At 36.6% G+C, this 15,565-nt stretch overlaps 1 protein-coding gene across 6 annotated transcripts; it reads right to left on the bottom strand.

The window, feature by feature from the left end:
- Positions 1-1,577: 1,577 nt before the first annotated feature.
- LOC139689844 (casein kinase II subunit beta-like) lies at positions 1,578-14,792 on the bottom strand. 6 transcript variants are annotated; one of them, XM_071586946.1, is made up of 6 exons: positions 14,029-14,146; positions 13,840-13,915; positions 7,721-7,902; positions 7,410-7,601; positions 3,295-3,484; positions 1,578-2,082 (listed from the first exon to the last, which is right to left on the bottom strand). In XM_071586946.1, exons 3-6 carry the CDS (start codon positions 7,893-7,895, stop codon positions 1,974-1,976), a joined length of 666 nt encoding a protein of 221 aa, XP_071443047.1. In that variant the 5' UTR covers positions 7,896-7,902; positions 13,840-13,915; positions 14,029-14,146; the 3' UTR covers positions 1,578-1,973. The 6 variants fall into 6 exon arrangements, with proteins under 6 accessions (XP_071443047.1, XP_071443068.1, XP_071443059.1 ...); XM_071586967.1 differs by lacking the exons at positions 13,840-13,915; positions 14,029-14,146 and adding an exon at positions 14,774-14,792; XM_071586958.1 differs by lacking the exons at positions 13,840-13,915; positions 14,029-14,146 and adding an exon at positions 14,181-14,691.
- Between the last annotated feature and the right edge of the window lie 773 nt (positions 14,793-15,565).

The following is a 15,565-nucleotide window of genomic DNA, read 5'->3' as shown; positions in this document are numbered from 1 at the left end:
AGTACGAGTACATTATGGAAGGTCCTCGATGAAGCGACTGACGGACTCGATCTGGACACTACGGTGGATGCGCGCACACTCTTGTGCGGAGTCATTGCCGCCAGGCCATTCTGGTCATTGCCGCTCGGCCCTCTAGGGCAATTGCAGACAATTGAGAATCGAGGCGCGAGCGCATCGTCGGACAAGTGAGAGTCGAGGCGCGAGCGCGTCGTCTGTCACTACAAAGTACACTATAACAAATTAGCAGTAATGTGACTAACCCAGTGAAAGCATAATGGTAGAATGTATGTGGAACTCTTCTTCATCTAAAACAGAATACATACTTGTCCATTCTAGAATTACTAGAGATTCGGCCTGTATATTAGTCTCCGTGTTAGTCCAAATTGCTGGGAGAAACGGATTGATAGTGACTGGTGAATTCATAAAATCAGGCTTAGAGATGATCAAGCTTTAGTTTACCAGTCAGCCACAAGGGTCATAAACTCTGCTGAGGGCAATGAAAAGTGAGTGCGATAGGTATTTGATGAGAATAAATGTAAACAATACGAAGGTTATGCAGCTTTCCAGAAAGAGAAACGCACAGTTCACAGAGGAGAAGTTACATGAAGAAAGAGGAGAAGTTACATCACAAAATAGGAGTCCATTAACTAGAGCAGGTAGAACAGTTAACTTATCTCTGAAGTGTTCTGGACCAAAATGATTAAAGTAGTAAGGACATTGTGGGGAAGAATTGCCTTAAGCAACGTCCTTCCTCAAGGATAAAGGCACTGATGGCATGGACTAATAGTAGGGATGTTAGGAAAAGCCTCATCTACACCTTGATATGAAGTGTAGTTTTGCACAGCACAGAAAAATGGTCATTGAGGCAGAAGGATAGACATAGATTGGGGGCATTTGAAATGTGGATGTGGAGAAGGATGGAAAAAGTTGAATTGAACAAGAGGAGAAGCAAACTAGGAAGTGCTACATATAGTGTGAAGAAAAGGGGATGGTTGGGAGAAACCCATAAGAGGAAGGGAACATGATTTTAATTGGTGATGGGATAATGAATAACTGATCGAAGCAATTTTCCACTTGATATCGTGCTTGGATCAGTCATTCATTATGCTCGACTTCCACCACATCACACCTGAAGGTACTCAATTTGTAGGTAATGGCATGTCGGGAGATATAAAGAGGAGATTATTCGGCAAGCAAGGAAGGAGCAGGAGTTAGATTGAAATATTGGACAAAATTAAGGGAGGTGGGAAGTAATCACAATTGAAGGAGGGCTAATTGTAGCACTAGATGTTGGGTTGTGTTTTATCAGGAGAGGCAAGGACATTGTTGCTGTACAGCTTGGTAGTCTGCTACTATGCGCCCATTTAAAACTTACCTTAACTGGTAGATTGCCGTTAATGATCCATGATTGGAGAAATGTGTCACATACAATTGGATTCATATAACTGTGTATGAGGCGATAAGAAGAACATTAGTCAGAATTAATAATGCTACTTTTGCGCAAGTATAAAAATTTTGGAAAGGTCGATAACATGATTGCCAATGTACTATTGTGAAAAGTAAATGTACAAAATTACAATGGACTGATCAATGTCTTTTATTACAATTTTCAATTTTCATACAGAAATTTGAAGATATAGTAACCACCAAGTAGACCAGAAGAAATTACTGAATGGGGCAAACACAACCTCTCAATCATTTTCAAATCATCCATCCTCTCTGAAATTGAGAGCCAACAACCTGCCCACAACGTCAAAAAATACAGGAAGATGACTCTTAAATATTGGCATTCACTGCAGAAATTGCACTTAATTTAAAATATGACAAGATAACCTACAATCGAACACCTTAAATGAAATTATTTCCCGAGTTCCACTTTCCACAACACAGCATCAAAATCATTTGGGTATTTCCTAAGGTTTTGACACCTGTGGTAGTGGGATAAGAGGGAAATGTGACTGCCCATTACGAGCTCAGCGTTTCCCATTGTTATAGCCGACAACTCTTAACGGGGCCTTAAAGTTGATGGCAGCCTGGTGTTGCATTTGGTATGCCAGTGGATGAATCTTGAACCCATACAATCTGAAAGAAAAGCAGAAAATTAAATATAGAAGCTTCACAAAATGTTGCGACTAATTATAAAAATACAGCTAGCTAATACAAATAATTTACCATTTTCGTAGTCAATGTAAATTTATAGGAATACAATTTTTGAAAAAAGTTCCCAAATAACAGTGAAATGAAAAAAAATACACAACTTATACTGAATAATTACTTTGGTGCCCTTACAATGTATCCAGTAAACCCATTTAGTCATTCAAACTCACATTAAAATTATTGAAAAATGAACAATACAGGTAAAATAAGCATTAGAGTTCCAATTACAATTTCATTTAAATTTTTTATGATTTAAATCTTACATGGCACTTGTACTTATATAATGGCAATAGTGAAATGAGCAAATAAAATCTGAACAAATCAGTTTGCATAAATTTTTGTGCTATGCTCAGCAAATGCTATATTTGAAGATACTAAAAAAATGTTTGATCTTTCTTAAGCTGGAGTATTTTTTTACTTAGAGAATATTCCTGAAAAAATTACTCAATGACATTTAAGACTCTCCTTGATAGCAGCTTATAATTTGCTTCAACATGTCGCAAAGAGATTTTGATCTAAATAGAACAAGCCAAACAGATTTTGTTTAATTAAATGATTGCTACTACTCACATTCTATGGGTTAAGGCATGTTCTGGATGGACAAGACTATACAATGGTACAATAATACACTTCCTTGAGTCTCCTACGAAAACACCACCTGACATTCAATACTAGAATAAGTATCTTTTCAATTGGGCATTCACTACAGCACTCATTCTATGAGAAATGTCAATCCAATTCCAAACCCCTTACTTATTTGTCTAATGCCTTTCCCTCTATCACAGTCTTCAACATTCCAATTGCCTATCAAACTGTTCAACTATCTTTCCTACCTCATTCGGATTTATCCCAACAATTCCCTCTTCTACTTTGCCAAGCCTAGAACTTTCTCCTATGCTTTCATCTTTGTCCATTTCACCTTTTCCATCCTTCTCCACAGTCATATTTCATAAGTTTCAAACTACACGTTTCAGAAAAACTAAACTCCACATCCAAGTTTTATGGAGCCTTTCCTTAACATTAAATCTGCAGATAAATGCAAACTACCACCCACATGGGCTAGAAATACTGGTTTTGCAGATTTTTTTCACATGGATACTACTAGAGGAGAAAGGCAAAAAATGAAAAACATCTTACCGTGGGACAAATTGATTGCTCGGTCGCTTTGGTCGGTATTCTGGATGAACCATGAAGAGCATGTGGGGGAAACCAGTTCCAAAATATGCACCATCTGTATGGTGATGACGGGATGACTTTGGTGTATATACATCCATACACTTAGAACAATAAGATTTCACCATAGCTTCACCAGGAATATCCGAGAGTCCTGAAAAAACAAAGGATTCACGAAAAAAATTGTTTAAATAAAGTAGCAATGACTAAGTTAAGAAACATAATAATCCTTCTTTAAAATTGCAAAAGTTGAAATTATTATAAACCATTATCATGTCCGATTCAATGAAAGGAAAACAAATTCATTAAATAAGTAAATAACAGCATATTTTTAAGTTTCCATATCTGCAATAACAGTCAATAGTAATGGAGATGCTCAGCTCTATCACTTCTTGGAATTCGAAATGGTAGGCATGCATCAAAATTCACTGTTGAAGACTGTGATAGAGAGGAGGGAAGAATACAGAATTTTAATGTAGTCTGTTGGGTCAGGTCGTCTCTTGTTAAACAAAGCAAAGAAATGTAGCCGTGTTTAGGTGTCCATTCACACCCTACCTTAAATTGCAGACTACTATTACCAATAATAATAATAATAACAACACTTTTATTTTCAAAATAAGCTCCTATTAGGCTTACACATTTTGTCCAATGCATCTCCAGTTTGTTGATCCCTCCCAAATAATGCGAATGTTCCAACTATGCCACATAGGATTTTTTCCGCAATCACCTCTTCATTTGAATAAAATCTCCTTCCGGCTGCCATTTCTTCATATTGAAGAGCAGGGAGTTGTCCAAGGGAGCCAAATCTAGAGAACAGGGGGGATGGGGAATGAGTTTGAATCATAGCTCTTTATCAGTTTTGTGACAACTATAGAGGAGAAAGCTGGTGCGTTGTAGTGATATAAACAGAATTTGCTGCAAATCGACTGTAGATGCTTTTCTTGCAGGCCAGTTTTTAAACAGTTTAATAGCAATACATAGTATGCACCTGCCATAGTTTGACCCTTTTCCAAATTGTCAATGAACATCATTCCTTGAGAATTTCCTAAAAAACAGTGGCATTACTCTTCCCAGCTGAAGGAATCATCTCAAACTTCTTTGGTACAGACTCCCTGCTAGAAACCCATTCCTTGGGCTTTTCGTAGGGACCAGGCATGCAGTGCTGTATTCATGTTTCGACCAGAGTGATAAATTAACTCCACAAGTCCTGAGAACTTCAATGAAACAGCAGTAAATTGGCCTTGAGTCATGTCATATGATTTTGTGTCCGATCTCAAGTGTGAGCAATCATGGCACCCTTCTTGCAGACAGTTTTCTCATATTCAAATTCTAGTGCAAATATTATTCACCATTTCACTTGATATGGTTATTGCATTAGCAATTTCATTTTACTTGAGTCTTCCCTCACATCATTGCTCTTATCAATGATTTCTGGAGTAGTGACCTTGATAGGCATCCACAACATTTGAGCTATGCTTGCGCTCATATGGCCGCTCAGAAATTATCAAATCCAATGATAAACAATTCTAATCAATGGTGACCACTCACCATGATGTGTTTTGGTTTTCTTCGGTGATTGGCCTTCCAAGTAATATAGTTTTACGAATACATGAAATGCTCTTTCATCCTTGTTTTGAAATCATTCACATTGTCCATATTACATTCACGATTCACAGAGTAACAGACTGATGTGCTTGAAACATGGTGTTCCTTCAAAATATGCTACTTACTGAAAATAACTTCAAAAAACAAGTGGTGGCCCTTCTCTCTTACTTTGCACGGACTTTTCAAACTACTCTTATAAAAATAATGTCCACCATTACAGTATCACAGATATCATAAAATGATTTTAAATCCAAATTTTACAGCATATTACTCTACATACATACCATATAACAAAATGTTATGTTATTCTAACACACCAGGTCCATAACTGTTCATAGGAAATCAAATTCAAAACAAAATTTTAGAGATGATAACAAAACTAATCCTACTTATATTTTGGTTATATTACCAACATAAAGAAACAAAGGGTTGTTCCAAAAGTAATGCAATTTTAGAAAAGTAATTAATTGAATAGATTGGCACAAACACTTAAAATTCTTCAAAGTACTGTCCTTGGACCTCTACACATTTTGTCCAGCGACTCTGCTATGACCAGTACACACCCTGGAAGGTATTTTCAGGGACCTCTCGCAAGGTCTTCGTCACCGCTGATTGGATCTCTTCAATGGACGAAAAACAGGTTCCTTTCAAGGCTTCCTTAATCCAAGTGAACAAAAAGAAGTCTGCTATGGCGGCGTCAGGACTACAGGGGGAGTGGGGCAGCATTATCACCTGGTGTTTGGCCAGGAACTTGTGGACTCTTAGCGTGTTGTGGGAAGGGGCATTGTTGTGATGGAGTTGCCAGGTAGAGGAGATTTATTTTCTCGTCCTGGTGACCTTTTTTCAAAGTATTTCTAGCACATCCACGTAGTAGGCAGTGTTAACTGTCTGTCCCTGAGGAACAAACTCCTCACATACCACTCCTTTACTGACGAAAAAGACAATAAGCATTGTTTTCACTTTGAATTTGCTCATTCTTGCCTTTTTGGGGCTTGGGGAACTAGCCGGTGTTGCTCTCAAGAGGTGTTGATGTTTTGTTACTGGGTCGCATTAAAAAACCCAGGTTTCATCACCAATGATGATGTTGTCCAAATAATTAGATTCATTATCAACACATTGCAGAAGTTCATTTAAAATTTATGCTTGGTTGGTGTATGTGACATGGTTGGCATACGATAACTGATGCCCTGCTGCTTCCACAGCTTGGAGAGCACTGAGACTGGTCTTGCGACAAAGCTTAGTGTCCTCCCCCCACCTACTTGAAGTGGTTTGATCCTACTCCGGCCAATAGGAGCAGCATGGGAGATTAAATTGCATTACTTTTGGAACACACCCTGTACTAAGTAATAGCTGTTAGGAGAAATATTTTGCACACACAATACATTAAAAAACTTTTTATCAATTCAAAACCATTTACAAGTATTGTAAGACTTGTGAAAAATGTAACAGGAGCATCAATAAATTCTATACCATCTTCCAATTTCGTGACATAAAAAACTAAGGTTGCTATTATAATTGTGATGCCATGAAACTTCTCATTATTCAACCCCACTGTTGTAATATGATAATTTCTTCGCAAGTGCCCAGCAGCACTCACTCAGTTTTTACACAACATGCATAGCTACAGGTATGCATGTTGTATAGCTGTATATATATATAATTTGTGAACATAAGGTTGAGCTTCAATCTTTATATGATTCTCAGTGACCTGATTGTCTCCTTGATTTACTTGTATGTCACCTCGGCATATGGTGGAAGAAATAATACATCTACATTTATAACCCCAAAAGCTGCTACGAGGGCATTTAAGGGGAATGTTATGGCACCAGCCATTCATGTTAAAATATGTTTTTTTATAAGTAATAGCGATGGGTCAATTCCATTCTCAGTATTCAATTCCAGCCTAGAATCAGGCATTCCAAAGAAACTGCAGGAGATGCGGCAACTGTAGCTTTTAACGGAGTCATCCGCTAATGTGCATTTCAATGTAACAATTTCAGAACGTAAAAATCATTCACCCGGTAAAGGCGAATGAGTTTTACACTCTGAAAATGTTGCATTAGAATCAGGAAAGTTAAGAGTTAAAATAAATTTGAATTCTCACTCTCCTGAGTCCATCACTGGGTGTGTTTCATTTTTATTGTTGCATCAGTACAAAACATTAGGGCAGAATGCCCCCAGTGGTGAACCCTGATGAGCAAGAATCAGAATCAATTTATAACTTTTGAAGTATTCAAGCCAGATTTCTAAATCTAGGCCTAAAATTGAAGAATCACAGAATGGAATAACCACTTACTGGTACCATTCCTTGTTGGCTTAGTGATGCTTAAAAAACTGAAGGTGATGTATGTTCATGTATTATTACTCATGCACTGCAGGCTATAAAGATAATGCTTACACTACAAAAGAGTACACGATATAATTCATATCAAGTTCTTAGTAATAGTATTAATACATTATATCATGCATCTTACCGATTGGAAGTAAAGGCTGGCTTTCACAATATACCCGAGGACAGTGTCCAAATTCTCCATTTTGATACTTTTCAATCATTTGTGCTATTCCTCGATTGGTAAGAATATACCGTGCATGTATAAGACCATAAAGCAACTCAGCTGCTTGTTCTGTCATGTCAGGCTGGGCAGGATTATCTTCTAGTTCATCGTCTTAGCATTAGAGAGTTGATAATAAACATTAAATCAATGCAACATTTACTGATAGGCAACTATAATAACTTTATAAAATTCATCAACCACAAAAAAAATTATATTCATAGCTAACAAACCTGGCTCAAAATCAAGAATCATATCCAATGCATGCCTGTAATGTGGTACTTGTTCATTCAATCCAGTGAGATTAAACTTATCTTGGATATAATCTTCATCCACTTCACAGAAAAACTCATTTCCTCTGAGTGTACAGAACCAAGAAATCCATGAAACTTCTTCGGAGCTACTCATGTTGCTGCTATAATAAAAAATGAGAAAATATAATAACAAACCACAATGTAGAAAAATCAGAACAATAATTGACAATAAGGTAACCTATGTAAAATTCAAATTTTAATCAAGCTCAATCCTAGAAAGATTGCATTCATGTGAGATGATGAATTCACCTCGATAGTGAATGAGTGACTACAAAAACAACCATCTTTGATTTTGAAGGACCTGGAGAAGTTACTGGAGGCATAGGATTTATATATATTTCATCATTCTGAAAACAATGGCACAAGTATATAATTATTTAAGTTGGGCTAATTATTTCTAATATAATACATTTATAAAGTATATATTACCTTTTCTGCTTTTCACTCTTATTTATTTTTTTACAAGTACATTTTACACAGAATTTTTCTATTGTTTCAGGCTTCACTCCGTGGAAGTATTTAATATCCATACTAAAAGGAAAGACTTGTACTTTTCCAACTAGTATTCTATTGCTAATATTCCACCATGTTATTCTCGCTAATTTGTACCTGATGATGCCGCTAGTCAGTGAAACGCGTTGTACCATATAATAAAATCTGTGGAAAAGTACAAGTCTATCCTTTTAGTATGGACACAGAATTTCATTTAACATGTCATAGTTACATGTATTATCAGCTTATCAAGAAGTTGCCTAAGTATTCAAACATAAACTATCTATAAAAAACCAGAGCTGACACCACGGGATCATACTGTGCATGTTCATTATAAAATTACTCTTCAAAACATAAACATGACCACTTATTAGAATGTTCCTGCAACATGATATTGCCTAATGCCTTCTTTAAATGTTACTTGAATTGTGGCGTTGAGTTTTGAGGTAATTCCCCATTTGTTAAACAAATCCTGCTAGATATTCATTCTATTGCTAATATTCCACCATGTGATTCTTGCAAGCTGTTTTCTTTAGTAGGTATGTTATCATGTCTGTGCTTAGTTTACAAGTCTTTAGGGCTCCGGCTCATGAGAAAGGTAACCTTGATACTTACTAATTAAGACAAACATCCATAGCTCTACCATTAGGCGTAATGCAAACTTTAATACTAAATATTTTAGACTATCCTCAACTTGCAACACATTTCATGTGTTAATTGTTTGCATAACTGATTGCCAACTCAGTTGAAATCATATTGTGCGAGGGTGGTCCCAGAAGTACCCAACTCAACAAAGGAAACAAAAATTTATTGATTTTTCAACATAATCTCCTTTCAGCTCTATTTGCTTTTCCCAGCGATGCTCAATAAGTTCGATACCCTTTTTATAAAAAGAACTGTCTTGCTCCTCAAAATAGCCATTAACTGCCGACATCACTTCTTCACAGTCGGTAAATCTTTAACCACAGAGTCATTTGTTCGAGTTTGCAAACAGAAAATAATCTGAGGGGTCTAAATCTGGTGAATAGGGTACATGAGGTAACAAATCAAACTTTAATTCATGAATTTTGGGCATTGCAATAACAGATTAGTGAGCTGGTGCATTGTCCTGATGAAACAGCACTTTCATCTTAGCCAAATGCTGGCCACTTTTGCTTGATTTCTTCCCTCTAACGTTGCAATAAGTTTGCATTATAGTCGCAGTTGAAAGTTTTTCCTTTTACAAGATAGTCAATGAAAATTATACCATGCATATCCCAAAAACCAACGCCATGATCTTGCCTGCAGATGAAACGGTCTTCGACTTCTTTGGAGCCAGTTCTCCCTGGTGAATCTATTGTTTTGATTGTTCTTTTGTCTCGGGTGTGAAGTAATGGACCCATGTTTCATCCATGGCTATGTAACGGCACAAAAACTCTGCTTTGTTGCTGTGAAACTTTGCTTAACTCAATTGAAACATCTTCATGACACTGGTTATGCTCGAGTGTGAGCAAATGCAGCACCCATCTTGCACACAGCTTTCTCAAGTCCAAACATTCAGTTAATATGCAATGTACCGTACTTGTTGAAATGCCTACTATGTCTGCTAGCTCGCACACTTTCAGTCAATGATCACCCAGTATCACTTTGTGGGTTTTCTTCAACGTTTCTGGAGTCGTCACCTCATTTGGTTGACCAATGCAATGCTTGTCTTGACAGCTCATAGAGCCTCATTTAAACTCTGCTTTCAATATTTTACAGTTATAAACGAAGGAGCAGAGTTACCCAGAGTAGAATCCAGTTCAGCTTCTATATTTGTTGGGCTGAGGCCTTTCAAATAAAAGAATTGTATCACATAACGATGACCAATTTCCTCCATTTTCACAAATTCACTGAAAACGTTCATTATTGATGGCTGCTAAACAAATACTAGACAACGTGGCACCTTCAAACTTAAATATATGCTGTATAGATAGCTTACTTTCTATTACAGTGATATTTTTCAAATACTACAGCCATCTCAAGGTCAGGCCGGGTACTTATGCGACCAATCTCGTATCCTCGGTTTCAAGAAAAGGGTATATACCTGGGAACTTACAAACCTGCTTAATTAAATGGATGCGTTTTTTTATTACGATCTACATCACATTTAAGAATTTATGTTGAGATTATACAGTGTACTATTTATCTTGATGGCTTTTAATATGGTTGCACAATTTATCAAAATGAATAAGGTATATCATATTATGACAGCTATATTCATACATTCCATTGTAAGGTATTGTTCACAAGAAATGCTACAAAGACCTAAGAGAACATTCCATAAAAAATTTCTGATACAGTATATGCAAACTTGAAACCTTTGAATTACTTCAGTCTTTCGGAGGACTTTTAATTTGACTTGCAGTTTAGAGGAACAGGCTACTGGTTTGTTTCTAGCTGTTTTCTATCTATATATTTCATTTGAGGGCTACTGAATCCCTAAGATGAAACATACATATAGAAAACAGCTAGACATCCCAAATAAAATTTACAATTAACAATATATCAGTGGCATAAGTAACAATATTTCAAGGCTTGCTTCCATTAAAATACTGAAATTATATTGAACTGATTTAAGAGTACAGAAAATGCTAGCTAATATGTAAGAATAGCATTAAATATTTGACACATGCTAATTGCAAAGAATCAAAAACTAAAGCACAGCATTTCACATGAATGGTTAAAAAATGTATTTGATACACAAATTAGGTTCGAATGCAGAACATAAGCTTCACATTACCTCATGGAATATTTTGAATTTTTGAGACTTAAACATCCAATTGCATAGAATATTGCAATTACTATGAAGTAAATACTAAAGCTGATTTAATTCATGTTCCCTACAAAACTATTACAGATAGGTAAATGTTTCTCCATAGAAAAAAATTCCCAATAAAAGCCATTAACCAATACAACAAAGTGATAAGATTGGACATATTTCAATGCAAATAACTTTTTCACTGCAACATTGACCTCAGTAATACTAACAACAATGCATATTCTTAGGCAAAAGGACAATAGGCTAATTCCTGACACCATTGTTGCCCATTAAATTATCTCAATTAATGCAGTAGCATATTGAAATAGATCTAAGCTGTTAATTCTTTGGGAGCATTGAAAAATAACTGTGAGTATACATCCACGGTCCAACTAAAGCGGAAAAGAAGTATAGTAAAGGAGGAATGAATGAATCCCAAACACATTTAAAGTTAACGGACATTTAAAATTATATGGATTTAAGCTTCTTTGGTTTTTTCCAAAATTAAATGCCATGAAATTTCCTAAAGTTTACCAAAGGGAAACCATAGCAAGAATATAAACATAAGGTGCAAGAAAAAAGCAATTATACTCATATTTATAGACATTCGAGTAATGCTGTATTGGACCTTATTAAGGGAGGAGACCAACAGCTGAGGTACAGCAATAGGGGAAGAGAGGAGAGAAAATAAGCATTAGCTTTCTCTTGCAAAAGATGCAAAGGGATCCAAGGTTTAATGTCCAATAAATGGCATGCCCTGCTTGAACTGCTCTCCAAATAGCACCCCAAGCTGGAATTGGGATACTACTGCAAACTTCTGCCAATAAAATGAGCTAGGCCCACAAGTCTCTCACAGTCAGAAGAGTGTATAGATGATCAGTGATAACAAAAAAGGATACTGATAAAAACAATGTATACAAGTAAAAATTCTACCCTAAATAAACCTACCCAGATTACCCTAAAATAACATATAAATTGCAGTCATATTTCCTTTGTGCACACAATATTCAATCTACTTATCAAAGCAGGCACTAAAAGATTGACAAAAAGTTACTGACAATACCCCTGTAAGGTAAATAACAGAAGCTAAACCACTAATAAGTCAGAATATTCATACATCAGCAAATCAGAGACTATACAGGTAGTATTTCCTCTAATGCATGAAAAAATCAAGCCTCCACAGCTAGTTTATGAATCAAGGCCTATGTTCAATACTGTAGGTCATCCATTTTCCCACAATTCTAGCAGTACTCATCATTATCTTCTAACCCAGAACATTCATCTTTGTGAAAATCTCAGAATATACTTAACACTCCTTCCTTTCATGCACGATACTACCAAGCTCTTTGGCTAGCTCTTAGAAATTACTTTTAATTTAGTGGAGTGATATGGCTGATTTCATTCACATTATACAAAGAACTACCAATTGATAATGAATACATGCTTTTACTCCTTATGTGATTGGCATTCTACGCACAGGGCATAGTAACACTGTTTAACTTTAACTTACAATCGAGAGGAGTAAAGGCTCCTCCATGATTACTTTTGAATACACTAATGCCACATAGTTACAATATTGGGCATCTCCTTCGTGAGTTGTCGTAAAAAGCTATCAATGGGGCTGGCCTAAACCACGTATTATAGGGGGGAGTCTCATTATAATTGGTGATTTCCACAGAGTTCAAATTTGTTAAGAGATGTTGACGACTGCTATTTGGAATTATTGAAAAGGAGGACCCCTTCGTGAACGGCAGGTCATAAATCATATACTAGCTTTTGAGAATAAAATTGGCTTATTTCACAAATTAGAGAAACTATAACTAAGTGCATTCTATGATTTATGGAGGCATGAATGCTCTGCTTTAGTAATAAATTAGCTACACTCATAACAAATAGAGTCGTAGGGTCATTAACTTCGTTTGGCTGTTATCGTCAATACTTAAGCACATGTAGTCAGAACTTCAAACCACCGAGTTCACGAAATAAAGCAAGCAGTTATCTGTGGGGGTTTATCATGGTAATCTATACTATTTAACACTGTTTCAATCAATGTAATCACATTGTTTAGTATTTCGTTGATACCACTGATAATTGATACACTGCACCGACCATTAGGGAGTCGTGGAAGAAGTTTAGATGACTAATTATGACACGTCCAACTTTCCACGAGCCATCCCGATCCCCTTGGGTGATTTAAAACAATAACGTTACCTTTCAGAAAAGTCTGATGAGAAGTAACAAATTACACTCGTACCATTATTACGACTGTTTCTGAAGACTAGGCAGCGAGGTTTTCATAATAATAATAATAGATTTTTAGGGTCCAATGTCCATTATGATACGAATCAAAATAATATGAAATATATAACGGAGATGCAATGGCTCTCATAAAATATCAATTACTGGAAATTCACCTTCGCCACAAATGCATTTGGAATATGAAGCGCGAATGTATGTATTATTGTCAACAATAATAGGTTTAACAATCCGATTCAGACATTTAAACATTATTTAAATCACAAAGAGAATGTTTGATTATTGAATATTTCAAATCAAATTTAATTTATAAAATATAATAACACGAAAACAAAATATACACATGACCTACAGCCAACATTAGACCACCAAATAGGGCATCAGTAGGCTTGTCGTATTCTAGCTTTCCTTTAATAATTTACGGTAAAGAAATGATATTCCCTAGAGTGGAATTGGTGACTAGACGAACATGTCCCATTCAGAACTTAAAAAATGCGCAAATGTTTCTCACCTTAATTTGGCACCAGAAGCTTCAACGGATGGAAACGAAGATTTCGAGTCCGTATACCGCCTAATTCTGAAGCTCCCTTCCTCATAGAATGACGCAAAGCAAAAAAAACTTGAATATCCAGTACGAAAGTTCTTATTGTTATGACCAGACTCAGTTAATACCCGCAAAATTTGCCTCGCTAAGTCCTACCTGCTTATGTTAGGTAATTTTCCATACACATTTTAAGACATAAAAGAACTAACACAACTAAATTACTGCAGCTAATTGCCGCGACAATTTCCTAAGCCTGAATAGCATATTACACACCATACACACGACACTGACTTCGAAAAACAACTAACCTGTCAAAAGGCACACTGCTTGTACTGTAACCTGGCTTGGGATTTCAATTCTAACATAACTTAGTCGTCCTCCAATGACAGAGCGCGAAAATTGAGCCTCGATGCCAAACTTGCCCACACTAGTTGAAACTGTAGACCAGGGATAATTGAATTTTCGATACCTTTGATAAATACATGAATATGCGACCAAAAAATTCTCATTTATTCTCTCAATATGCTATGAGCATGGAGGCTGAATAGAGCTTATTTTTTTGAGGAAACAGCATTCAAATTTCCAAATAAAGCTTGTAGATTCTAAAAGTTGCTTGTTTACTAATCAGATTTTCAAAATACGGCGAGAGAGAAAGAAAAAAAAAAGATGGAGAAAGCAACCCAAGCAGACAATCCTGTTAACATCACTTCCAGACTCTTAGCACAAATTATGGCGAATATCGACCGCCTATGATTCGCAAAACGATGTGGTATTGGAGTATCTAGAGAATGGTTCTGTAACGATGGCACCCGATACTATTAGCTTTAGGATTCCATTTCATGGTGCTATTTGAGAAATTGGAGGTGGATGGGATGGTGCGGTGGCTAACGTGCAGGCTCACCACAAAGAAGACCCGGGCTCAGATCCTGGAGACTACAAATATTTTTCAGTGGCATCCCGAACCCTACTTGAAGGGCTTTGTGGAGAGCACTCTGATTCGACGTCCGTCGGATGGGACGTTAAACTGCGGTCCCTATGGCGCCTATCGACAAGTGTAATGCCGACACCGGGATTCTATCCACCCTTCCATTCCCAACCATCCCTAATGGCGCAAATAACCTTAGCTGTCGGTCGCCTCCCCTAAAAACTACTACTATTGAGAGTGTGGCTGCTGAGCCCGTGACACAATGGCTCGTTGAAATAGCAGCGAAAAATGCATTAATACTTACTGGTAGACATATGACAAAATCGCAATACAAAAAACACGGTACACTAGTTAAAGATATGTAATTTAAAGGCCGGCAAGAGAAAGACCGGCCGATTATCTGTGCTTTAAAATACCAATTCAACCGTCTATTGGCCAATGCGCTGAATAATACCTCATCCTTCATTGGACAATCAAAAAGATGAGAGGGTGTGTGCACTTATCAGATACAATTATTATACGTTATATTAGCTACTTTTCTGCATATTAAATATTATTAAAGTTTACTTTAATGGAATAAATTTGTTAATAATGATAATATTTTTATAGTTAAATTTACCTCCGTTGTAATCGCTACATTCGTATGCCGCCATGACAGTTTTAGTTCGCCACCCCCCCCCCCCCATTCCCTCGAGGGAACAAGAATGTATCGTCTTAAACGATTATTCTTTGTGGGCCTGTGTTGTATGCTTCTCTCGCGAAAAGTTG

Source organism: Hetaerina americana, unplaced genomic scaffold, assembly GCF_022747635.1.
Source record: "Hetaerina americana unplaced genomic scaffold, ioHetAmer1.1.p SCAF_1, whole genome shotgun sequence".
NCBI lineage: Eukaryota > Metazoa > Arthropoda > Insecta > Odonata > Calopterygidae > Hetaerina > Hetaerina americana.
Note: the sequence above shows the minus strand (reverse complement) of the source record. Positions and strands in the feature narration are given on the sequence as shown.